This window comes from Mustela nigripes, chromosome 13 (assembly GCF_022355385.1).
Source record: "Mustela nigripes isolate SB6536 chromosome 13, MUSNIG.SB6536, whole genome shotgun sequence".
In the NCBI taxonomy this organism is placed as follows: Eukaryota; Metazoa; Chordata; class Mammalia; order Carnivora; family Mustelidae; genus Mustela; species Mustela nigripes.
In genome coordinates, this window is record NC_081569.1 from 37,644,361 (window position 1) to 37,668,741 (window position 24,381).

General features: G+C 44.8%; 1 protein-coding gene and 1 pseudogene across 3 annotated transcripts in view; one reads left to right on the top strand and one right to left on the bottom strand.

Annotated features, from left to right (window-relative positions):
• CGNL1 (cingulin like 1) overlaps positions 1 to 24,381 on the top strand; it is a 162,055-nt gene that overhangs the window by 10,782 nt on the left and 126,892 nt on the right. Inside the window, exon 1 of one of the 3 annotated variants that reach the window (XM_059372003.1) lies at positions 1,435 to 1,486. The exons of 1 other annotated variant lie outside the window; for it this stretch is intronic. In XM_059372003.1, the coding sequence (XP_059227986.1) occupies positions 1,478 to 1,486 (9 nt within the window). In that variant the 5' untranslated portion in view covers positions 1,435 to 1,477. Of the gene's footprint in view, positions 1 to 1,434; positions 1,487 to 24,381 lie in introns of those variants that run through there. One more of the 3 variants, XM_059372004.1, reaches the window with a different exon arrangement.
• On the bottom strand, positions 23,323 to 24,194 carry LOC132029144 (sperm-associated antigen 7-like; annotated as a pseudogene).

Genomic DNA, 24,381 nt, shown 5'->3' on the forward strand with positions numbered 1-24,381 from the left:
CCCTGGGTGGCTCAGTGGGTTAAAGTCTCTGCCTTTGGCTCAGGTCATGATCCCAGGGTCCTGGGATCGAGGCCCGCATCAGGCTCTCTGCTCAGCGGGGAGCCTGCTTCCTCCTCTCTCTCTGCCTGCCTCTCTGCCTACTTGTGACCTCTATCTGTCGAATAAATAAATAAAAGCTTAAAAAAAAAGAAAAGTAAAATGCAGGGACTTTGGAGTTAAACCATAAGGAGTTGTGTGGTTTTCTTTTTTGTTTGTTTTTGTTTTAAACTTTGGACATTGTGCAGATATGTCAGCTATACATTTATTTTTATTTTATTTTATTTATTTATTTATTTATTTTTAAGGATTTTATTTATTTGAGAGAGCTCCTGTGTACAAGCAGGGGGAAAAGGGAGAGGGGGAGGGAGAGGGAGGAGCCCACTCCCCACTGAGCAGGGAGCCCGACGGAGGGCTCCATCCCAGAACCCCGAGATCATGACCTGAACCAAAGGCAGATACTTAACCAACTGAGCCACCCAGGCGCCCCTGACCTATATACCCTTATTATTTATTTATTTATTTTTAAAGATTTTATTTATTTATTTGACAGAGAGAGAGAGATTGCAGGTAGGCAGGGTTGGGGGGAAGCAGGATCCCCACTAAGCACAGAGCCCGACGGGGGACTCAATCCCAGGACCTGAGATAATGACCTGAGCCGAAGGCAGAGACCCAACCTACTGAGCCACCCAGGCGCCCCTGAACTATACTTTTTTTTTTTAAGATTTTATTTATTTATTTGACAGAGAGAGATCACAAGTAGGCAGAGAGGCAGGCAGAGAGAGAGAGAGGAGGAAGCAGGCTCCCTGCTGAGCAGAGAGCCTGATGCGGGACTCGATCCCAAGGCCCTGAGATCACGACCTGAGCTGAAGGCAGCGGCTTAACCCACTGAGCCACCCAGGCGCCCCCCCCCTGAACTATACTTTTAAATAATTCATTTGTTCTCTGTGGCTGTACCTCAGCAGTCAAGGCTTGGGCCTGAGAATTGTGTGTGCTGCCTCATGTGCCACAGATCATGGGTGCTCAGTAAATATAGGTTGAATGAATAAGGAAAAATTAATAGAACAAAGGAGCTCATTAAAAAATAACTTCAATTCTGTCTTTACAAAAATAACTTCCCCTTTTTGTGTTTTAGTTAAATAGTACATCTGTAGAAGAAAGTAGATTCCTCCGTCAGTAAATAGACAGATAGGATCACTTATGTGCGCAGATGCTGAATGTCATCCCTTCTGTGATTTAACCTCGGACAATTAATGAATGCATGAAATGGAGAGAAGCTTTGTTAACCCAGAGCTCTTTACCTCAGTAGGATTAGGGACCTTGGAGTTTTGCTAGACTAAGAAGACGCTGGCAGGAATTGGTTGCCTTTGTATTTTTTGTTTTTCTCAGCTCCCGGTGGGCCAGCACTGTGCCATATGTATAGAAATGCTCTGCGTGTTTGATGAATGAAGTAAGTTGTCCCTACAGTAAGTGCACGTGTTTTATTATCTCATGTCTAATATGTACCAGGCAAATTTATAATTGTCTTTTTTGCTCTTACAGTGGTTATGTTAACTGTTGTTGCATATTCGTGCTGGGTAACAAACAACCCCAGATCACCATGCCTCACAACCACAAACATTGATTTTTCCCACTTGGTCATCTGTTGATTGGGTGTGGTCAGGTTGGCCCATGCTGGCCTTGGCTGGGCCAGGCTTCCATTTGGCTTCGGGTCTCTTCCGTGTTTCTTATTCTGGGGCTCAGGCTGAAGGGGCAGCAATTACCTAGTGCATGTGCATCTTGGGGCGGATCACCATAGCGTAAGATGTCAAGTGGAAATGCATGATGACTCTTCAGACTTTAGCTCATAACTTCCAAATGTTCTGCCAACATTCCATTGGACGACAAACACGTGGCCCAATCCAGTATCAGTTGGGTGGGGAAGCGCACTTGGTCCATTCTAGTGGGACATAATGTAAAGTCACATGATGAAGAATGTGACTGTGTTACTCCATTATAGTGGAGTGAAGCATGGGAGAACCTGGAAAACCAGTGTTTTGGGAGCTTGTGGAACCTAGGCCAGCTGGGTGAAGAATCAAAGACGTTTTGTCCAGCTACCACCCTAGGCCTTGATAGTTATAAACTAGCCTGACACACACTGACTCCTGGGTAGCTGGATATCATTTCGTATTCATTCTCTGTGCTGGTGCTCCTGGGAGTTCCGAATATCTATGGGAGGGGCAGAAGGGATGCACTGGGTTTCCTTCTGGTCAGTAGTCATGACTTGATCTGCTCCCACATTGATGGCAAGAGAGCAACAGGTAGAGCAAAGAGGACAAAGGGCCAAAGTATCCAGGGAGGCCGGAGGTTTGGCTTACCCTCTGCAGGGTCCCTTCTCAGTATAGGTCCACGGGAGTGACCGCTGTGGACCAGGCAGTGACACAGGGCCTTCATGCATGCTGTCTCATCTTTATAAGGACCCTGGGCCTTCGTTTCCAGAGTCCTCCTTTTCTATCTGAAGAAACAGGCCTCAGGAGGGCTAGGTGACTTGTCTTAGGCCAAGTGGCTCATAGGTAGCAGATCCAAAGGAGGTGATCCTAGTACCTAGTCTAGGGCTTGTCCTTCTACATGCCTGTGACTGTCTCAGCCCAGCAGAGAACTGGCAGCATATCCCAGCCCTGTGATGGCAGCCTCTACTTTCCTGAAGGAGTCAACTCAGCCTCATGCCTCAGTGCAATGCCTTGGGAGGCAGTGCCTTGGGAGGAGCAGAATGAAATTTTGGCCAAGAGGAGTCAGCCCTTGTATTACCTCTTTGCCGGGTGTCCTTTTTATTTTATTTATTTATTTATTTATTTATTTATTTTTTTAAGATTTATTTGTCAGAGAGAGAGCGAGCGAGAGCGAGCACAGGCAGACACAGTGGAAGGCAGAGTCAGAGGGAGAAGCAGGCTCCCTGCGGAGCAAGGAGCCCGATGTGGGACTCGATCCCAGGACGCTGGGATCATGACCTGAGCCGAAGGCAGCTGCTTAACCAACTGAGCCACCCAGGCGTCCCCGGGTGTCCTTTTTAAATGAACTGTCAGGCTCTCCAAGGAAGAAAAGACTGGCCACTGAGTGAGAATGCCCTGAGAACAGACGGGGATAAAGGGGGTGAGGAGATGAGACACTCCCATGTACCATGGGTAGGTTATAAAGCCAGTGGACTTCTTTTTGGGGAGTGGTTTGGCAGTGGGGATACCTTCACCAGCAAGTAAATAAAACTCAATTAAAAGGGGTTTAAATACATAAGAGACTCTTAATCTCACAAGGCAAACTGAGGGTTGCGGGGGGGCTGGTTATGGACGTTGGGGAGGGTATGTGCTATGGTGAGTGCTGTGAAATGTGTAAGCCTGACAGTTCACAGACCTGTACCCGTGGGGCAAATAACATACTCTATGTTAATAAAAAAATTTAAAAAATTTAAAAAGTGGTTTAAATAGTAAAGACATTTATTATCTCTTGTAAACCAGAAGTCCAAAGGTAGGGCAGTTTGGGCATTAATTAATGGAAGACCCAGATGCATTTCCTTTTTTCTCTTTGCCAGCCTCAGTGTTTGATTTGTTCCTGAGCTCATCTCTCCTACAGTCCTGTTGTGGCTGCCGCTGCTCCAACCTGTGTGCTCATATATAGGGATGACCTGGGACAGGAAAAGAAGAAAGCAGAGGAAAACTTTGCTAGGACCCCCCTCCCCCTTTGGCAAAACTGGGTCAGATGGCCACCCCGAACTGATGACTTGCATGGGAGAGTGGGCTCCCGTGGTTCGCTTAGACCAATCTGTGGGTTCAATAGAGGCCTAGTCTTTCCTGAAGCAGATGGGTATGAAGAGGAGAGGGGTTGAAACTGAAGCTTTGCTGGCCGAGGGAAAAGGGCAGTTGTAGGCAGCCAGTGGTGTTGGCCACAAGATGATCTTTCAAAATTAAGAATGTGTACATTCTGACTCAACCCTTCCATGATTAGGAATTTATCTTATGGATATACCTGCGCAAGTGTGCTGGCAAACATACAAAGATATCCATTGCAGCATTATAATAGCAAAACACTGGAAATAATTTAAGAATCTTCCAAGAGTGTACTGGTTAAATATATTAGTACATTACAGAATTGAGCAAATCTGTAAGTACAGATAAAGAAAAATTCACAAAATATACTGTAAGTTTTCTTTTTCCTTTTTAAGCAAGGTGCATTGGTATGATCCTGAGATCCCATTTTTTTTTTCAAGTCTTAATTCTTGATTACGAAGATAAATTTCTGTGAAAAGTCCCAAGAAACATGTTATTTCGTGGAAAGGAAATTTTTTTTTCATTTCATGTCCTTCTTGACTGTTTGAATTTTATAAAAATCACTGTATGTGATAATAAAAAAAGATAATAAAAAAGAAAATAACAGGTATTAGTGTATGCAGGAGCTTAAGGAGAAAAAACCAGGATCCTAACGTGGGCATTCTGAGGGGATGGGAGTGCCATTTGGCTGTGTATGATTGGCCTGAAGGGAAGCTGGGGAAGGAGAAAAGTCCAGGAGTGAAACAGGGTCATTTAAAAAAAAGAAAAAAAAACAACTCCTTTAGTATCCTGCACATTGCCTTACACATAGTAGAATCAAACATACATTTGAAGAATGAATGGATATTTAGATCAAGACCCAAAGCAGCTTTATGAATTGCCAAAACCCAACTTAGCAGCTCAAGTCAGCAAGAAAATCGATTCTGCTGGAAATTAATTTTGAAAATAAAATATGGCTTCTGTTTCCTCCTATTTCCTTGAGCTCCCAGAATCCAATTCATTGCTAAAAATCAATCTGAGTATGCAACTTTCTGTTCATCATTCATCTCAAACTGAAGCCTACTGCGCCAAGTTCTGAATAATAAAGCTGAGTAAGGTTTTTACAACTAGGGGTAGGGCGAAGACAGGAACCACAGTCATGTGTTGGCTGTGTTTATAGTTGTGGCTTCAATGGATAGGTATCTGGATGGCCTAAACTGAGCAATTATTTTTGTAAGCAAAATAAGGCTCTTTGATACTCCAAACTAACAAATCAGAAAATTAATTATGTCACTCTGATAATAGGAAGAAAGCAGGTAATATAGTGAGATAGGGATTTTCTATTTGATTGGTCAGTATTAGTAGAAAAGTATGGATGTGCTTATTGGTGAAATGAAAGAATTATATGTAGTAGTATTTTCGAGTAGAATTCTCTGCCATGTGGAAAAGCAAAAGCATATGAATATTGAAAAGTCTTTATATTGGAAAGGGCAGGGAGAAGGGGCAGTAGGGTGCTTTCATTATGTTGTGCTGAAACTCTTCATAAGTCCTTTGCTTGAGGGCTCTCTCTGAATTTGATTCTTGTAAATCAAAGAAAGAATGTTGTAACTGACATTTCCATTAAGTTGCTTTTAACTTTTATACCCTTGGGTTTTAGCATTTGGCTCTCCGTAATGGCCACCGGATGCCCACTTTATTCAGACAATAAAGATACCGTTGAACTGTGGTAAGATCATTTCCTTTGGAATAAAATGAAAAGCTTTCTGCACTCACAATTGGAGGAAAATGTAAAATTTTAGTAGGCCTTTTCTGCTAAGACTGAAAAGAGTCCATGTTTGAACACCCATCAGCTTTGTGGCTCAAATGTGCCTTGGAAATTTCCAGCAGGCTTTTGAAATAAAAGAAGCAAATATACCTTTTCAGTGTGTGTTTTTGTAATGGATCCTTAGAAATATTTGCAAGAAGAGTAGTATTTCACATCTTTGTTGGGATTTATTTTGGGATCCAAAGATCCTGGGGTTATTGGTACAACGTGCTCTAGAGTGGACCTGATTTAAATTACTTATGTGTGCTTATGGGTGTGTGTGTGTGTGTGTATGTGTGTGAGAGAGAGAGGGAGGGGGGAGGAAAGAAGGAGGAAGTAAGAGGTAGAGCAGAAGGAAGAATAGTATAAGAGCAGGGAGGGAGAAAGAGAGTCTGTGTGCGCACGTGTGTGGATCCCTACAGGCCCAAATGGTTATGCTCACTTTACATAATGTTAGTATACATCCTCCTCTGGCTTTCAGACAGTCTATCCTATATCTGCAAATTGTGTGATTAAATTTGATAATTTTATTTATTTGTTTTTTAAGTAAACTCTACACCAAATGTGGGGCTCGAACTCATGACCCAGTGATTAAGAGTTGCATGCTGTACTGACTGAGCCAGCCCATTTCTCCTAAATTTGATAATTTTAGATGAAATCTGCATCTGTTTCAGAAAATATAAACATTAGGGTAATAACACTTCTGTGGTGCTTGGTAGTGCTTGGCACTGTTTTAAGCACTTCACGCCTATTAATTCACTTAGTCGTTAATAATAACCCTATTATTTTCCTATTTTTACAGTTGAGGAAAGCACAGACAGATTAAGTAACTCACCCAAAATGATGAAGTTAGTGAGTAGTGGGACTGGGTTCAAAACCAGGTAGTTTGTCTTTGTCTTTTCTCAGTTGAAAGTAAATGAAAAACTAATTGAAGTAAAAATTCACGGGATTTGAATCCTTCTGAAATCTACCAGTTAATCTTGTAAACCAGAGACTTTCTACTGGTGTTGATAGTGTTTCATTTAACTACAATAATCTATGTACTCTGAGTTCCTTGCTTCATGGTCAGCACTTTCAGTTATGTTACACGGTAAGAATATATTTTATACACTATTTTAGTTGTGATTCTGACTTACATGAAAGGACAGTAGATTTAGCTAGTCAACATGAACAACTTTTATTTAAAGATTTTATTTATTTATTTATTTGACACAGAGAGAGAGAGAGCGAGAGAGGGAACACAAGCAGGGGGAGTGGGAGAGGGAGAAGCAGACCTGCACAGCAGGGAGCCCAACTCCAGGCTCGATCCCAGGACCCCAGGATCATGCATGACCTGAGTCGAAGGCAGCCGCTTAACAACTGAGCTTAAACAACATGAAAAACTTTACAGAGAGTTCCTTGTCTCCTCTTTCCTTAGGGAAGAAAGATGAGCTCTCTCAGTTCCCAAATGACTCTGTAATTTAAAATGAATTATTCCCCTGGAAGAAAATATTCTTTCTCCTCCTGCAGGAAGCAGCTACTGCTTTGAGAAAAGAGGCTGCAGTCATTTTTCTCTTCAGTGGCCTGGATTTAGTCCTCATGTGTGACTCTTGCCAGTTTCCTTTCTTTGAAATCTCAGCAGCAGCGTAACTAGTGATTCACCCTTCTTGAAATATATCTTGGGGCTCGTGTTCTTTCTACAGAGACAATTTCTGAATGTCTGGGTTCCTGCCTGTGCTTTTGGCCTTGAGTTATGATGGAGAACGAGCCCCCACTGGAGGAGATGGTATTCCAGAGTGACTGAGAGCTAAAAGCCAGGGGCAGTGCCTGGCACCCTAGTGAGACCACAGGAGATGATCACCTCTGCTATGGTTGCTGGGTATCTGGCCGTGTCCTCATGCTGTGTGCTGTGGTAGACACTGCGGCCCTTGTCTGCTTCCATTCCCAACACATTCCCCCCAGGCAGGTGCTGTGTTTGTGTCTGTCCCCACTTACAGATGTAGACCCAGCAGCTTAGAGAGGCCATATAGCTAGTAGTAGTTAGAGTAGCTAGTAGTAGTATAGCCTGGGGCCATATAGCTAGTAAGTAGTTAGAGCTATGGTGCAAACCCGGTTGGTTTAGTTTTTTTAAGGTAGAAAAGTATAGCAATCCTAAGTGTATAGGGTTTAATAGAACTTTTCACTTCCTCCCAGGCATCATTCCTCAACACAGATGACAACCTTCCTGTTTATATCACCATAGGTGATTTTTTTTTCTTTAACCATAGGTAAATTTTGATCATTCTTCAACTTCATAAAAATGGAATCCTATTCATTTAGAGTGTGCTCTTTTTTTTTTTTTTAAAGATTTTATTTATTTACTTGACAGACAGAGATCACAAGTAGGCAGAGAGGCAGGCAGAGAGTGAGAGGGGGAAGCAGGCTCCCCGCTGAGCAGGGAGCCCCATGTGGGGATCGATCCCAGGACCCTGGGATCATGACCTGAGCCGGAGGCAGAGGCTTTAATCCACTGAGCCACCCAGGCGCCCCTAGAGTGTGCTCTTTTGTGTCTGGGTTTTTTTTTTAATCCGACATTATGTTGACATTCATGCACAGATTTGCACTAGCATTCATTTCTTTTTTCTCATTGCTAAATACATTGCTATATTTCTCACTGTATATTTCATTGTTTGACTGTACCTCAGTAATTGATTTATCTACTCTACTGTTGAGGGACCCAACATCAACCCCCAAAAGGGTTGTTTGTATTTCTTGACTGTTATTAAAAGTCTTATTTATTTATTTATTTTTATTTATTTTTTTAAAGATTTTATTTATTTATTTGACAGAGAGAGATCACAAGCAGGCAGAGAGGCAGGCAGAGAGAGAGAGAGGAGGAAGCAGACTCCCTGCCAAGCAGAGAGCCTGATGCGGGACTCGATCCCAGGACCCTGAGATCATGACCTGAGCCGAAGTCAGAAGCTTAACCCACTGAGCCACCTAGGCGCCCTAAAAGTCTTATTTAGTATTGTATGTACATTCTTTTCTTTCTTTCTTTCTTGTTTTTTTTTTTTTTTTTTTTCAAAGTAATCTCTACATCCAACATGGGGCTTAAACTCAAGACCTGGTGATCAAGAGTGGGGTGCTCTTCTGACTGAGTCAGCCAGGTACCGCCTTGTAGATTGGGTCTTTGGTTCTATATCTAAGGAACAGAATTGCTGGGTCTTCCTTTTTGTGGAGCTGTGGTTGATATCATGAAACAGTTTTCCAAAGCGGCTTTACCAGTTTACATTCCCACCTGACAGTGTGAGTTTCGGTGGTTCCAGTGTCAATGCTTGCTTGGTGTTGTATGTCATCTCCATTTTAGTCCTCTAGTGAGTGTGTAGGGGGACTGTGTTGTATCAGATTTGGTTTTCGATCAATAGATGCTTATTATAAAACATTTGGAACATCACAGAAAAGTATAAGATGAAAATTAAAAACTTTCCATTTCTACCATAAAGATATACAGGTGTTAATATTTGGGTATATTTTCTCTTTCCTCTACCACATATGTGTATGCATGGGTATGCTAAATTCGAAACTGGAGTTGTTTTGCACAAGCAAGATACTGTTAAAGAGGACATTTTGGGTGCCCATATAATGAAATAAGAAAGCAATGAATGGACTGCCCGGGAGTAGAGTCCTAATGATATTATAAGGGTACATCATATTGCCATTTGCTTATTTTATTTGGAGGAAGAAGGAAAAAGGAAAGGAAGCGAGCATTTATTATGCACTGCCATGCCCTGGGTACTGTGGTGCTGGGAAGTGCTGTACACATCCAGAGGGGACCTGTGTGCTATGAGAAAGTGTAACCCACACGGCAGCCATCTCCCATACAACATGTTTGAAAAATAAGTTTTATTTTACACCTAATAACAGAGCATGTTGGAAAACTGGGCTCATGTCCCGGTGTAAATGGAGTTTAATTAAACTGACGGGTTGTTTTCCCCATTGCAATGGTACACACACTACTATTGTTTTAACCCACTTGAACACTCATGCACAGAGAACAACACTTTGAATGGAGAATACGTCATTCTTTGGTGCATAGGCGTCATATTTTAACAGTTGTCCTGTTTTCTTCAAATGCATGAAATCCAACTCTTTGTTGTTTTTGAACATTGAATCTAATCTCAAAATCCCAATTAAAGTCTATAACTGAATAAATTGCATTATTGGCTGAAATTTTCATTGGTTTGAAAGGTGGAACCTTGTTCTTTGAAGCCATGCTTCATCTCCTGAAAACCAAGGACTAAGTTTTGTTGCCCATAAAAACGCATTGGGGGTGAGGTAAAGTAGAAAAAAAATACACAAGAAATATATAGTCTTTATAAAAAATTTATTTTTTATTTTTAAAAATATTTTATTTATTTATTTGACAGAGATCACAAGTAGGCAGAGAGGTAGGCAGAGAGAGGCGGAAGCAGGCTCCCTGCTGAGCAGAGAGCCGGATGTGGGGCTTGATCCCAGGATCCTGAGATCATGTCCTGAGCTGAAGGCAGAGGCTTAACTCACTGAGCCACCCGGGTGCCCCAAGAAATATATAGTTTTATAATATTGAATCTACTTTGGATCTTCATGACAATCAGTAGAGATTTCTTGGTCTTCTCTCAAGAGCAAAGGTATGGAATCTTTATTGAAGCTTGCTAGGCTACAGTAAATTCTCTCTTGTGGGTATAAGTTAATTTTGCGTGCGTGGGGAATAACTTTTAAGAATGATAAATATTTTGTATAAACTTATCAAATCACTAAGTTGTACACCTGAAACTAACATTGTGTATCAACTATACGCAAATTAAAAAAAATTTTTTTTAAAGAATAGTGAGAATTGGAGCCTGGGTGGCTCAGTGGATTAAAGCCTCTGACTTCAGCTCAGATCATGATCTTGGGGTCCTGGGATCAAGCCCCACACCCCACATTGGGCTCTCTGCTCAGCAGGGAGCCTGCTTCCCCTCTCTGCCTGCCTCTCTGCCTACTTGTGATCTCTCTCTGTCAAATAAATAAATAAAATCTTTAAAAATAAAAAGGACAGTGAATATTTACTCTAATGTCTTTAAAAACAAACCCCAGGGTTCATAAAACTTTATTCAGAAAATACAACCTAACTAAAGATAATAGCTTAATTATAGAATATGTTGGACAATTACATATTTCATATTAGTTCATATTCCTGATTTCTGCAGTTTATTTTTTTAAGGGATAAGGCTAAATATTTAGCTTTTTTTTTTTTTTTAAGATTTTATTTATTTATTTGACAGACAGAGATTACAGGCAGGTAGAGGCAGGCAGAGAGAGAGGAGGAAGCAGGCTCCCTGCTGAGCAGAGAGCCCGATGCGGGGCTCGATCCCAGGACGCTGAGATCATGACCCGAGCCGAAGGCAGCGGCTTAACCCACTGAGCCACCCAGGCGCCCCTAAATATTTAGCTTTTTAATTAAAATTTCAGTAGGGACACATTGTCCTGAATTACTAAAACCTAGACACTAATTAAGTTTACCATTTTCATTCTTATTAGTCTTATTTATCATGTGAAGATGTCTTTTTACATTTTCTTTTTTTATTGAAAACTAGTTAACATACAGTATTGCATAGTTTCAAGCGTACGGCTTAGTGATTCAACAATTCCGTACCTTCTACAATAGGTATAGTCACCATCTGTGACCATATGTATTACAGTATTATTGACCATATTCCCTAGGCTGTACTTTTCATCTCCATAACTTATTTTATAACTGGGAGTTTGTACTTCTTCATCACCTTTATCTAATGTCATCCACCTCCCCCCCTCCACCTCTCCTCTGCAACCACTAGTTCTCTATATTATTAAAGACTCTAGGTTTTTGTTTGTTGGTTTTTTTTTTCAGATTCCACATGTGAGTGAAATCATATGCTTTTTGTCTTTGTCTGACTTATTTCACTTAGCATTATGCCCTCTAGATCCATCCATGTTGTCACAAATGGCAGGAGCTCTTCCTTTTTTATGGCTGAGTAATATTCCATTACACATATGTGCGTGTATATATATGTATGTGTGTGTGTGCATATATATATATAGGTATATACCTGTACTTTAGGTATATACCTAAAATACATTCAGGAGTGTATGTGTGTGTGTATACTACCTCTTCTTTATCAGTCCATCTATCAATAGACACTTGGGCTGCTTTCATGTGGAGATATCATTAGAGGCTCTAGGTACCTAAGTCTCCTTGTTCCTACAGTAAGTAGCTGTGGAAATTTGCTTCTATTCCATAGGACTGCTTTTTGTGGTCCTTCTATCATTGCCTGTAACTGATACCTTGTTTGCTTGCACAGCAACTCACACTTCTGTCATTGCTTCTTCTTGGCTTTGGGCTAGGGCTTGTGATTTCCAACTGTGCAGGGTTGTGTTTAAGAAGAAAAGGAGGAAGCTGATGGTGAACCATGTTATATGTTGGCTGCTGTGTCCGAGGCTGTGTGTTGCCTAGAAAGGAAACAGTGACTTCCCAGCATTACTGTTCTGCATGCTCAAAAGCCATTCCTGCTTCTATTTATTTTTTGTTTGTTACAATAATAATAACTTGTTTGTAACGAAAATGGAAGTGCTACAGAAATGTGTGATTTAAATTCAAAATCCCCTGTTTTATCACCGCTGGGTATAACAACTCTTGAAGAATTTGGTAAACTTTTTTTTGATTTTTATGTAACTTTATAAACATATCTTATTTTACAGAAACAGGGCTACTCTAAAACTAAATATATTATTCTGATAGTTTTATTTTATTTTATTTTTTTAAAGAGATCACAAGTAGGCAGAGAGGCAGCAGAGAGAGAGGAGGAAGCAGGCTACCTGCCGAGCAGAGAGCCCGATGCAGGGCTCGATCCCAGGACCCTGAGATCATGACCTGAGCTGAAGGCAGAGGCTTAACCCACTGAGCCACCCAGGCGCCCCAATTCTGATAGCTTTTTAAAAGAATGTATCTTGATACTTTCTGTGACTGTGTATATAACATTTTTTTTTAAGTTTTAAGCTTAAATTTTGGGGGGCACTGGCCGAGGAGCCCAATACTGGGCTCAAACTCATGACCCTGAGATCAAGAGTTGGATGCCTGCTTAACGAACTGAGCCACCCAGGTGCTCCTATAATTTTTTTTTTAAATAGCTTTCTGGTATTCTGCAATGTGGATATATATAAGTTTAGCCTACTTCCAATTAATGGACATTCGAGATGTTATAAATACTTTGTATACAAATATTTATACATTTAGGATTGTATTTGTATCATTCTTCTGCCTGGGGTGAATTACTGAGAGTAGAATTGCTGGATCAGATGATGTATACATTTAAAATTTGGGATTATCTGCTGTAAATGTACCAGTTGGCCCTTGTTTTTCTTCCACCCTCATCAAAGGCTGTTTCTGCATATTTCCTGGTGTTTCCAAGCACAAATTGTGAGTCAGAAGTGTCAGAGGAGGTATTTTTGAGTTTCAGTTTTTAGTCAAAAAGGGAGACCTTGATTTCTTGGATGTAGAGGCAAGAAAGAGGAGAGATGGATACCTGTCTGTCGGTAAGAGAGGAAGGCAGAATCTGGAAAGGAGAAGAGAGGAATGGAAGAAAGAGAGGACACCAAGGGAAGCCCGAGTTTTCCACCAGAAGCAAATCCCTCCTGTGCCCTCATGTCTCTGCATGTGGCTCTTTGTAGCCTGGCCTGAGGGTCTTCCTAAATCCCACCTCCCTTCTCACCATTTCAGGTTTTCCACTTAACCCTGAGGAACTCTGGGGAACGAGGCCTCCCTATTTCCATGAGGACATCAATCACAGGTCAACACTTAGTGATAGAAACTAGGCCTTGTAGATCTAAGATATTGTAAGGCTCACAGAATTGCTGGGCAGGTGGGAACCAGCCTGTAGAAATGGTCTGGGACCAAGGGAAGCTGGGGAGGTAGGGCCACAGCCATGCTCAGAGTGGGCCCACCTGCCGCCTAGGCCACACCGCCCTGGGGACCCAGGCCCGCCTCATGGGGGCAGTGATGATACTTTGGCCTTTCCGTTCTTACCAGCTGGTGGTGGACTTTGCCCCTCTTCAGCTCTTCTGCGTACATGGGTAATTCCCCAACACAGGAAGAGATCGTGTTCAGATGCTGACTGAAACATGGATTGTTTCCAGCCTCTGTCCTCTATCCTGAGTAACCCCTTGAACCTTCCTCCCCTGCGTCTTTGAGATCTCAGAGATGTACATGCAAATATATAGACACATCCAGGCTCACGCACTTGTCCACATACCCCTTTGTAAATCACTCCGTGTGCCCCCCTGATCAGGGGGCATGCATGGCGGCACGAGGTTCTGAAGGTGTTGGGTCTGACCTCAGGGGTAGGGATTCTGGCAGACGGTTGGTTGTGCCATGTCTGCTGGTGGCCAGGTAAGGATGATTTAGATGGAAATTGGATTTAGCTTGGAAGCTGTGACCCTTCAGCCAGAAGACCTGGGTAGGCTGACCAGTTAGATGGTTGGATTATTTGTGTCCAGCAGTCTGGAGGCCCAAATTCACATTCCTTGAAGGGGTGACTTCAGGTAAAAGAGGACTGGATTGTGAGTGAAGAGACAGAGATTTTTACACTTGGTTCTGCCTGACACTGGTAGGGACTGGGGACAAGTCACAGGACTGTCTTAAATTGTCTTCTCATGTTTTATTATTATTATTATTATTTATTTTCCATGTTTTCAGTGAGGGTTTGGATGAAGTCATTGTTTTTGAATCAGACTACGCATCAGAAGAATTACCCAGGTTGCGGGTGTGTGCGTACCTGAAGGTGTGCAGAATGTTAGGCCTCAACTCTAACCCATCCATCAGAATTTCCAAAAGGGGTCTTGGCGACTTGTTAAAAAGGCTTCCAAGTGATTCTGATGATGCCACAGTTCTAGAATGCTGAAGAAATTGCCTTATCAGTTTTAATGTCTCGCGAAGTCTATTCAATCCAAAGTGGGTCGTTCTAGAAAATTGGTCTTTTTTAAATTTTATTTTTATTTATTTTTTTTTTAAAAAGATTTTATTTATTTATTTGACAGACGGAGATCACAAGTAGGCAGAGAGGCAGGCAGAGAGAGAGAGAGAGAGGGAAGCAGGCTTCCTGCGGAGCAGAGAGCCCGATGCAGGGCTCGATCCCAGGACCCTGAGATCATGACCCGAGCCGAAGGCAGCAGCCCAAACCACTGAGCCACCCAGGTGCCCCTGGTCTTTTTTAAAAAAGATTTTATTTATTTATTTGACAGACAGAGATCACAAGTAGGCAGAGAGGCAGGCAGAGAGAGAGAGGAAGGGAAGCAGGCTCCCTGCTGAGCAGGGAGCCCAATGGGGGGCTCGATCCCAGGACTCTGGGATCATGACCTGAGCCGAAGGCAGAGACTTTAACCAACTGAGCCACCCAGGCGCCCCTAGAAAATTGGTCTTATTTAGAGTCTTCAACTTAATATTTTAGTCATCCCTGAGGGATAATATCACTTGAGCCTTCATCCCTCATACCTCTTCTTTTTTTCTACTATCAGTTCTTCTCTGAACGTAATAGGACACCGGATTGTCTCATCCTCAGATTTTCTTTTTCTGCCTTCTGTGGCAAAGACTGCCAACTTTATATCCAGTATCTCTCCTCTCCTTCTTCTTTGGTAACCAAAAAACCTGATATTTTTCTAGGGTGTAGTAATGTGCCGAGCCCAAAGATTCTGCTTCCCGGCCTCCCTTTCACCTGGCTATGGGGCCAGGGACTTAAGCTTTAGTAAGCGAAAGGTGAAGTGTTCTGTGTGGGGCGTACGGGAACGTTCCAGAGACTGACTTGTATAGACAGTGCATCCTTTTGCTTTTTCTCTGTCTTCCTACCTGCTGTTTGGAACATGGACACAATGGCTGAAATCCGCTAGCCATCTTGGATCATGAGCTTGCCGCGGAGATGGAAGCCAGGCTGTAAGCATGCGGAGCATAAAGGAGGAGTCCCACTCCCTCAGGATGCCACGATACCTCCCCTGGACTGCTTAGCTCCTCACTTGTTTCTTACCAGTTAAGAAAAATTATTTTGGGTTTTCAGTCATGAGCAGCTGAACCTACCCTAACTGACAGTCCTGCTGTGTGGAGGCCTCCGCATCTCTAGGTGACTGGCGCGGCGTAGGAGCTTCGTAAGTATTTAGCAGGTTCAGCGCACAGTGTCACGGAAGTCTCCAGCTCCTCTGGCCTTTGCCTTTCCTACATCGTATTAAATTACTCATAGACACCTTTTGGTCGCTCTGTCCCAGCCACCGAGAAGGGGGTTCCCTCTCCTCTGTGCAGGGCATTCGTTCCACAGGCTCAAATATTTTGACGGGTTTGTGGATAGGAGGCCTTTGAAATTCCAACTGCATGCATTGTTATTTCAAATGAAAATCCAAGGACCAAATGAAAATGCAAGGATTCACTTTTCTGAATCTACTGAAGAAATGGGAGGTGATTTTCAAATGATGTCAGGAAAGGCCACCTTGGGATCTGTTGCTATCATCTGTAGGCTCTAGTTTTCCACAGTGCCTGCCAGGGACTCGATGTGAGAGGACCTTTTGGAAAGTGACTGTTCAAGAGCCCTGATTGCCAGCTCCTGGCAAGGGGGTCTGCCTTCTCAGTGGCAACCTCAGAGGTGGTCTTGGCCAGACCAGCTTGTCCCTGACTCACACGGAGTTTCGTCGTCCAGGCTGACACGCCCCTCCTCAGAGCCCGGGACAACCCGCTGGTTTCCTGGAAGCGTTTAGGCCAAGACTCCGCTGTGAAGAAAATGATGCTGTTTTTGCAAGTATGGCCTAATGGGAATGTGTTTAAAACTCTTCCTTAACAGTAAAGCTCCTTTCCAAGAAATACGGGGTTAAAACAACAACAACAACAACAACAAATTCCTAGAACAAAAAGCAAAAGCCGGGAGATGAATGAACTCTTCACTGAGACCAAGGAGTTTCTTTCAAAACAGGTTTCATCGGCTGCATTGATTTGGGTGGCCTACCCCATTGTTGGTCCACTGAGAGCGGGGGCCAGAGGAAGACCCACGCCCCTTTGTGGGAAAAAGTGAATTCCATGGCAAACCCCAGTGGTTCAAGAGTGTTTGCTTCTCCTGGAAGTAATTATAGAACTACGCAATCCCTGAAAGGCAACATCTGGCTGGCTGCAGACAGGCGGGCAAATACTTAGTCTATGTAGATGGAGGTGACGTTGCACAGAAGGAAGAGAAACAGCCTGAGAACGCGGCCGTGAGGTTTAGTGCCCATGTCTGGAGAGAGAGCCCTCTCTGCCCCGGGGCTGACATTTTCTCTTCTGCTGTGGGTTCCTCCTGCCCTTCTATAAGAGATGCACAGCCCAGAGCCCAGACACCTACCCACTCCCTTTCTGAGGCTTCTCTTGAGGAAAGGGGGCCTCCTACAGCTCCGGTTGGCACCCAGAGCTGAGATGGGTGTGCTGCCCGGGGAGCGCCCTGGGCCAGTGCTCTGCGGTCAGCCTTGACTTCTCAGCTGTTTCCATGCAGTCTGAGGTGTTGGTTGAGACTGTTAGACACGTCTCTTTCCTCCCAGTTCCTTTTAAGGGGCCCTTTGCTCGTCCTCACCAGCCAGGTGCAGAAGAACCTGGGAGTTCTGCAGCGTGCCTCCCAGCTCAGTTTGAAGGGGCCCAGCTTTGGACCTCTTGAAATTCCGGCCCCTCTTTCCTTTTCAATTTCGCATCTACCAGCTCACCAGCTGAACGGCAATATCATTGACTTATGAACATGAAGCGTTTTTCAGTTTTAATAGAACGTGCAGTATTTTGAAGTGAATGCATTTTTTTAAAGGATTTTTTTTATTCATTTGACAGAGATCACAAGTAAGCAGAGAGACGGGCAGAGAGCCCAATGCGAGGCTTGATTCCCAGGATGCTGGGATCATGACCTGAGCCGAAGGCAGAGGCTTTAACCCACTGAGCCACCCAGGCACCCCGAAGAATGCAGTTCTAATAAATCCAATGAACCAGTCCGGGATTTTCAGAGACCAGGTTTCTATGAGAGCTACGGTCATGATATTTAGAGGGACTTCTGGGGAAATCTGGGCCCTTACAGCAGGTTTTTGCAGATGGAGCATTTTCACATAGAAATGCTTCCGGTGGCAGTTTTGTTCAGACATTCTGCTGTTTTGACCTCTTGGCTGTGGTCTTGCAGAACCCAAGACAGTGGTCTTAGAAGCCTGGATTTGACTTCTTTCTGGTCTCTTCAGGTTTCAAGCACCTGAGGAAGGCTTAGAGAAGACCAGATTTCTTTCAAGTCAAGAGGTCATTGAATAAATCCCTGGAGGAATTCAGGAAGGGTATCCTGCTTTTGAATAAATAGTCTGTTAGGTAACATGGATGAAATGCTTTGAGAGGGGGCTCAAGGACTGTTTGTCTGGATTTGAGGGGTTACAAGAGCTGAGAGTCCTCAGAGCCCTGAGACCCCCAGATTTCCACCTCTACTTGCTTGCTGAGACAAGGCCTCAGTGTCCTTACCTGTAAAATGATGCGGCCTGCCTCCCGGTCTTTTTTATGCGCATCAGTAAAGTTGTATGGTGTTGGTGCTTTCCAAACTGTAAAGTGTTGTATCCGTGTTAGTTACCAAGTTTGGGCCTTTGTTCTTTCCTTCCCCCAGCCCATGACCTCTGGGGTCAGCGGCAACATCAGTACCACTGCTTCCACCATCTCTGGGGCGGGCTTTCTTTCTCGCACCCAGGCTGGCGTGTCACACTTCCCTGTGTCACGGACTTGCAGCGGCCATTTGGCCCTGCTTCTGATTTGGGAAATGTGACCTTGCTTTACCTGCTCCCAGGTAGGGCTTTCCTCTTCTAAAATTCTCCTATTCAGACTCTGTCATGGTTCTCTGTTTCTGCGGCATTCTCTCCTCTGTCATGTACAGTCTTCAGCTCTTTCTGTTTAAGGGTGGGTGGTGAGCTCAGTTAGTGGGGAGGGGAGAAGAGATGTGGGGTGGGGATGGTGAGAAGGTGGCTTATTTATTTATTCATTTATTTAAGATTTTATTTATTTATTTGACAGAGGGAGAGAGAGATCACAAGTAGGCAGAGAGGCAGGCAGAGAGAGAGAGGGAGAAGCAGGCTCCCTGTTGAGCAGAGAGCCCTGATGCGGGGCTTGATCCCAGGACCCTGGGATCATGACCTGAGCTGAAGGCAGAGGCTTTAACCTACTGAGCCACCCAGGTGCCCGGAGAAGATGGCTTATTAATCTGACTTTTTTGGTGTTTTCTCCATGTTCCCCTCCCCCAGCCCAGATGCTGCCCCCTTCCCCAGGGTTTTGAGAAGGCCTGAAAGCCCTTAGAAGGCCTGGGCCTTATTTAACCCTGTGGGGCCGCATTTTACATTTAATACAAATGCTTTTCATTCATTCAGTACAGATCTGCCAACTGCCGTATTTATAGCTTTGCACCAGACCCTACATTAACCCTGAAGATGTGGTGGTAGCCTTTGCAAGGAGATCAAAGCAAAGATTCTGCTCTTGGCAGCTTGTATTTAGGTGAGGGAGATCCTCTGGAGGAGAAGCCAGTAAACACAAAAGAAGGCTTATCAGTGGGTGATAAGAGTTCAGAAGGACAATCTGGTGAGATAAGGTGGGTTGTGAGGATGTTGGGGGGTGGGGAGAATGCTACTTTATGGGGATGGTCTTTTCTATGAGATGGCCAACAAGAAGTTGAGGCCAGAAGGAGAGTGGCTATCTGGGGGAAGAGCATTGGGAAAAGGAGACAGGAGACAGGGACATCATGGCCCTTCAGAGTGTTCTGGGAACAGCAAGGGGGATTGGTGAGGGGAGCGTCTTCTAAGGGTGGTAGGGTTGCAGTGCAGAGCACTCTGGCTTTTGTAGTCATCTTCAGGCTTTTGTTGTGATAGCAGTGGAGTGGGAAGCCACTGAAGGATTTCAAGAAGGAAGGAGGTGGACAGCCTAGACCTCTCTGTGGAATTACAAAAAGCCCAGGACTTCCTGTGGACTTGTTCTGCAGCCACTGCCAAGGGACTGGGGCTTAGTGACCAGGGCAGGGCCTTGAAGGTGGGAGCAACAGGCCTAGAGTGAGTACCAGGAAACCAGGTGGTGGCCGGTTTTAAAAACATCTTCTAAAATGCCTACTAGGACATGAGAACACAGTGAGAGAGTCACATGGAGGTGCTATGTGAATCCAGAAGATTATTAACGTGCGTATTGGGCTGATGGTTGGTTACTGTTATGTGGTGCCTTGAGGACAGTCTGAAGCTAGTGCTCTTTCTTGCATTCATTTATACATCAAAAGATTGACTACTTCTCAAACAGGTACTTGGTGCTTCTGTACTAACTGATACTAGGATTCATTGTCTCATTTCTGGTCGGCTGGCAGGACACATGGAGGGTTGGGCCTCCTATCTTTCTGACGGTAGGTAGAATTGGTAGCCGTTGGATCATTTGACTACTGATGGTAGAGCCCTGTCATTTGCCCCTGCTGTTTGGAGTGGGGGCTGCCAGCATGGCCTCCTCCCGGCATGAGGAGTTTCAAGACATTTGGCAGCAAGAACTAAGGTTTGGTGTTTATAGGAGGTCTTTTTTTTTTTTTTTTTTTAAGATTTTATTTATTTCTTTGACAGAAATCACAAGTAGGCAGAGGCAGAGAGGCAGGCAGAGAGAGAGAGAGGAGGAAGCAGGCTCCCTGCTGAGCAGAGAACCTGATGTGGGGCTCCATCCCATGACCCTGGGATTATGACCTGAGCCAAAGGCAGAGGCTTTAACCCACTGAGCCACCCAGGTGCCCCATAGGAGGTCTTGACTCACTTGTAATTTAGCCGACGCTGGGATCTATTATTTATTTATTTTAAGCAAAGATGAGCAAATATTTTCTTTGTTTTTAGAAAAAAAAATTCGCATCTGCTCTCTTTTCTGAATTGCTTCTAGTCTCACCACCCAAAAACATCTTCAAGGAAATAATTGTGAAAAGTCGGTCTAGTGTGGCTGAGCTCTCATCAGAAACCTCATTCGAGTCACACGTAGCCTTTTTGCTACTGAAAACACTGGTCCCTTTGGATGATATCTAAATTTCTAAGTTCAGATAAGGGGTTTTGACAGTGAGTTCCGTGTCTGAAAGTATTTTTTTTTTTTTTAGATTTTATTTATTTATTTGACAGACAGAGATCACAAGTAGGCAGAGAGACAGGCAGAGAGAGAGAGAGGAGGCAGGCTCACTGCTGAGCAGAGAGCCCAACGCGGGGCTTGATCCCAGGACCCTGGGATCATGACCCGAGCCAAAGGCAGCGGCTTAACCCACTGAGCCACCCAGGCGCCCCTCTGAAAGTATTCTTACTTGTTTCGTTTCTTCGGAAGGCGAGGAGCCGCAAGGGGGGGGTGGGAGTTAAGTGGCCTGCTTAAGAATGTGTGTGGCTTAAGAATGTGTGTGGTGCTGAGATCTTACAGCAGGTGGGATACTCAGAAAGAAAATAGTTCATCCCAAGAAGTTGTTTCCCCAGAGCAACTGAGGACAGAACACTCCCTGCTCTGTGTTTATTTTGGTAAAGGGAAGCAGAGTCGGGTTCCCTGGGGCCCCAAATGTCAGGGATGGGGAACACTTACGTTCGTAAGCTGCACTCATTTCCTTCAACAGAGACCTTGATCTTGAGTGCCCCCCTCAGAGATAAAGATCTCTTTTCTCAAATGGGGACCGTCCAGTCGTTCCCTTTAGGCTCTCAGAACTGATTCTTCAGAAAGGAGACGTTCAAGCCCCAAAGCCAAGTTTGGGCGGTCTTCCCAGGGCTGGACTTCTGGAGGCACTTTCCCTGGACCAGTCAGCACAGATGGGGTGTACTTCTTCAGGAGGGGTATGCTCTCGAAATTGCCGTTCAGCCCCCAGCTGTAGGTCACTGTGTGCATTCACCGAGGGCCATTAGGAATCAAACACTGGATAGATTCAAGGGCAGCCCTGCCCTCTAGGAGCTGGTAGTCTGTAACGGGGAGGAGGAGAAGTGAGAGGGCGATCGCAGTGAGGGGGCCCAGGCAGGCAGCACTGGGACATGTGTGGGGAAGGGTGGACAGGGGACGAAAGGCGGGAAACCTGGGGGAGTCGGGAAGGTGAGGCCTGTGAAGAGTAGGGGTTGCCAGGCAAGCTCGTGGGAGCCATGGAGACCCTTAGTCCCGCATGGGGGCATCTCAGGTAGCCCCAAGATTGTCAGGGACTCGGTCTTGGTACACCATGCTAAGGAGAGAAAAACAAAATACCAAGGAGTATGTTTATCCTCAGTGTAAAGGAAGAAACTATTGAATAATTTTTAAGCCCAAGTACAAATAAGTGGACAGATTTGAAAAGGTCACACTTGAAGAGATCAGGGTCATGTGGGGAATGGGTTGGAGGAAAACAAGAGGCTTTTTGGCTGAGAGAGAATTTAGGAAACTTTTGCTGACATGCAGGTGAGAAATGGAGCCAATGAAGACGCCAGCACAGGAACAGGGGAGAACAGCTGAGATGCTCTAGGAGGCAGGTCGGCAAGAAGGAGTCACTAACTGGTGTGGTACCTAAGGGAGAGGAAGAATCTAGGATGCTTCCAGGTTGCTGGGGGCTGGGGGCAGAGTTGACATTAGTGCCATGTCCTGTGCTTAGTCAAGAATTTTAAGAAAGGATCGAATGGTCCCAGGACCATTAGCGCTGTTAGACTGAAGAGTAGGCACAGCTCTGAGTTGAGTCTAACTGGGGAGTTGTTTTTCTTTTTTCCTTTTTTTTTTTTTTTTAAAGATTTTATTTATTTATTTGAAGGAGAGAGAGAGATAGTGAGACAGAGCGCAAGAGGGGGTAGGGTCAGAAGGAGAAGCAGACTCCCCATTAAGCAGGGAGACTGATGCGGGACTCAATCCCAGGACTCCAGGGTCATGACCTGAGTCTAAGTCAGTCCTCTAACCAACTGAGCCACCCAGGAGCCCAGGAGTTCTTTTTCTTATGAGAAACATGTAGAGACATCCCAGTAAGATGTTGTTTGGTCTGAGAAACAAAACTACTGGGAGAGAATTAGGAACAGAAAGTTCCCTACAGAGCATCTTTACCGTATGCTGCCTTGCGTCAAGGCATTGCCCTTTACGACCTTGACAGGAGGCAATAATTCCTTCTGTTCTGGAAGATTAAAGGCACAAGCCATCAGCCCCAAAGGTATTTTAGTTCAGAAGGTGGGGGGGTTCTGACCAGCAAGAGTTCACCGCTTCAGTGGAATCATGCCCTAGTTGGGGGGCTCCCCTGTTTCTGGCGTGAGGACTGCGTGCTTGGGAGGTAGCATGGGTCTAGTGAAGAGGTCAAACAGGGACTTGGAGTGGGATGGGCCAGATATGCTCAGAGTCTAGGTCCTGTCATCTGTTAGTTTACGACCTTGTCCGAGTTACTAAAGCTCCTTGTTCAGTTTTCTAATTTTTTGGAGGTGGCGGGAGGTTGTCAGTGTTTATTGAATGTAAAGTAATCCCAGCTCCATGGGGAAGAAAACTGCAAGGAGAAAGATTAATGCACATTACAGACTCACCTGTGCATTTCACACTCACATGTGTACACACGCACTCACCAGCGTCCATACCACATCCATATCTAAGCTCCAACAGTGACTAAGCAAACACCTGCCTCCCCCAGCCTGAGTGACAGCTGTTAGGAGGTGGTGCCAAGGTGGGGCCCCAGAATGGGTTCTTTTTTTTTTTTTTTTAAGATTTTATTTATTCATTTGAGGGAGAGACAGTGAGAGAGAGAGCACGAGCGAGGAGAAGGTCAGAGGGAGAAGCAGAATCCCCATGGAGCTGGGAGCAAGATGCGGGACTCGATCCTGGGACTCCGGGATCATGACCTGAGCCGAAGGCAGTCGTCCAACCAACTGAGCCACCCAGGCGCCCCCTCAGAATGGGTTCTAATAGCAGCAGCCTTCTCCCTCCCTGGCCCCTGACCTCTCCGAGGGACCCAGGATGCCTAGGAAGTAGGTGGCAGCTCTTTCCCACTCTGCCACAGACACTTCTTGGCCCGGATCTCATTCATGGCCTCTTCCGTGGAGTGTGGATCCCTCTTGTCGGCCATGGGTACACGTAGGTCTTGTCGGACTGCAGCATGTGGGCTGTATCCTTGGCTCCCCTTGCCAGTGAGGTGGCTGTACTTGTCCTTGTAGTCCCCACCAAGGGCCCCTGCCGGGCTGCCTCCTCTCACTGCCTCTGGGCCAGCTTCTTCAGCTTCCGTGTCTCTTCTACCTTCTGTGGGTCCCACTCCTCCCCACGATGGTGGGAGTCCAGCTCTTCATCTGAGGGTGTAGACTCCTTTTTGGAAGATTGTGACATAGTGACACTCATCATCTTTCCCAAAGGAGAAGAATGTCAGGCCAGCCTCTCCCACCGTATCGTATAGAATGTTCCTCTCTGTCTTGTTCATCAGCTGACACTTCTTGATCGGCCCACATCTTGGAGGAAATCTGACAACTCTTTCTCCATCATTTATTTTGTTGTTTCTCTTGCTCCTGTAATGTCTCCAGGTGGTGGCCTGCTCTCAGGCCTTGCACGGAGATTCCTGGACCCCAAGCCTGCATTGCTTCTCCATGGGGCTCAGGATGGATCCCAGTGGGTCCGCCATCTTGGGAATTCAGTTCTCCCATTTGACAAGAATGTTAGGAAGGTTAAATGTGAACTTATGTAGAGGACCCTAAGTAGTGCCTGATCCGTAGTAGGCACTCCGGAAATTGTCGATCTTCCTCTGTTGTTGATGTGGGACATGTCTGTATCACCACTGGACAAGAACCCTGGGTTTCTGCTTATGAACC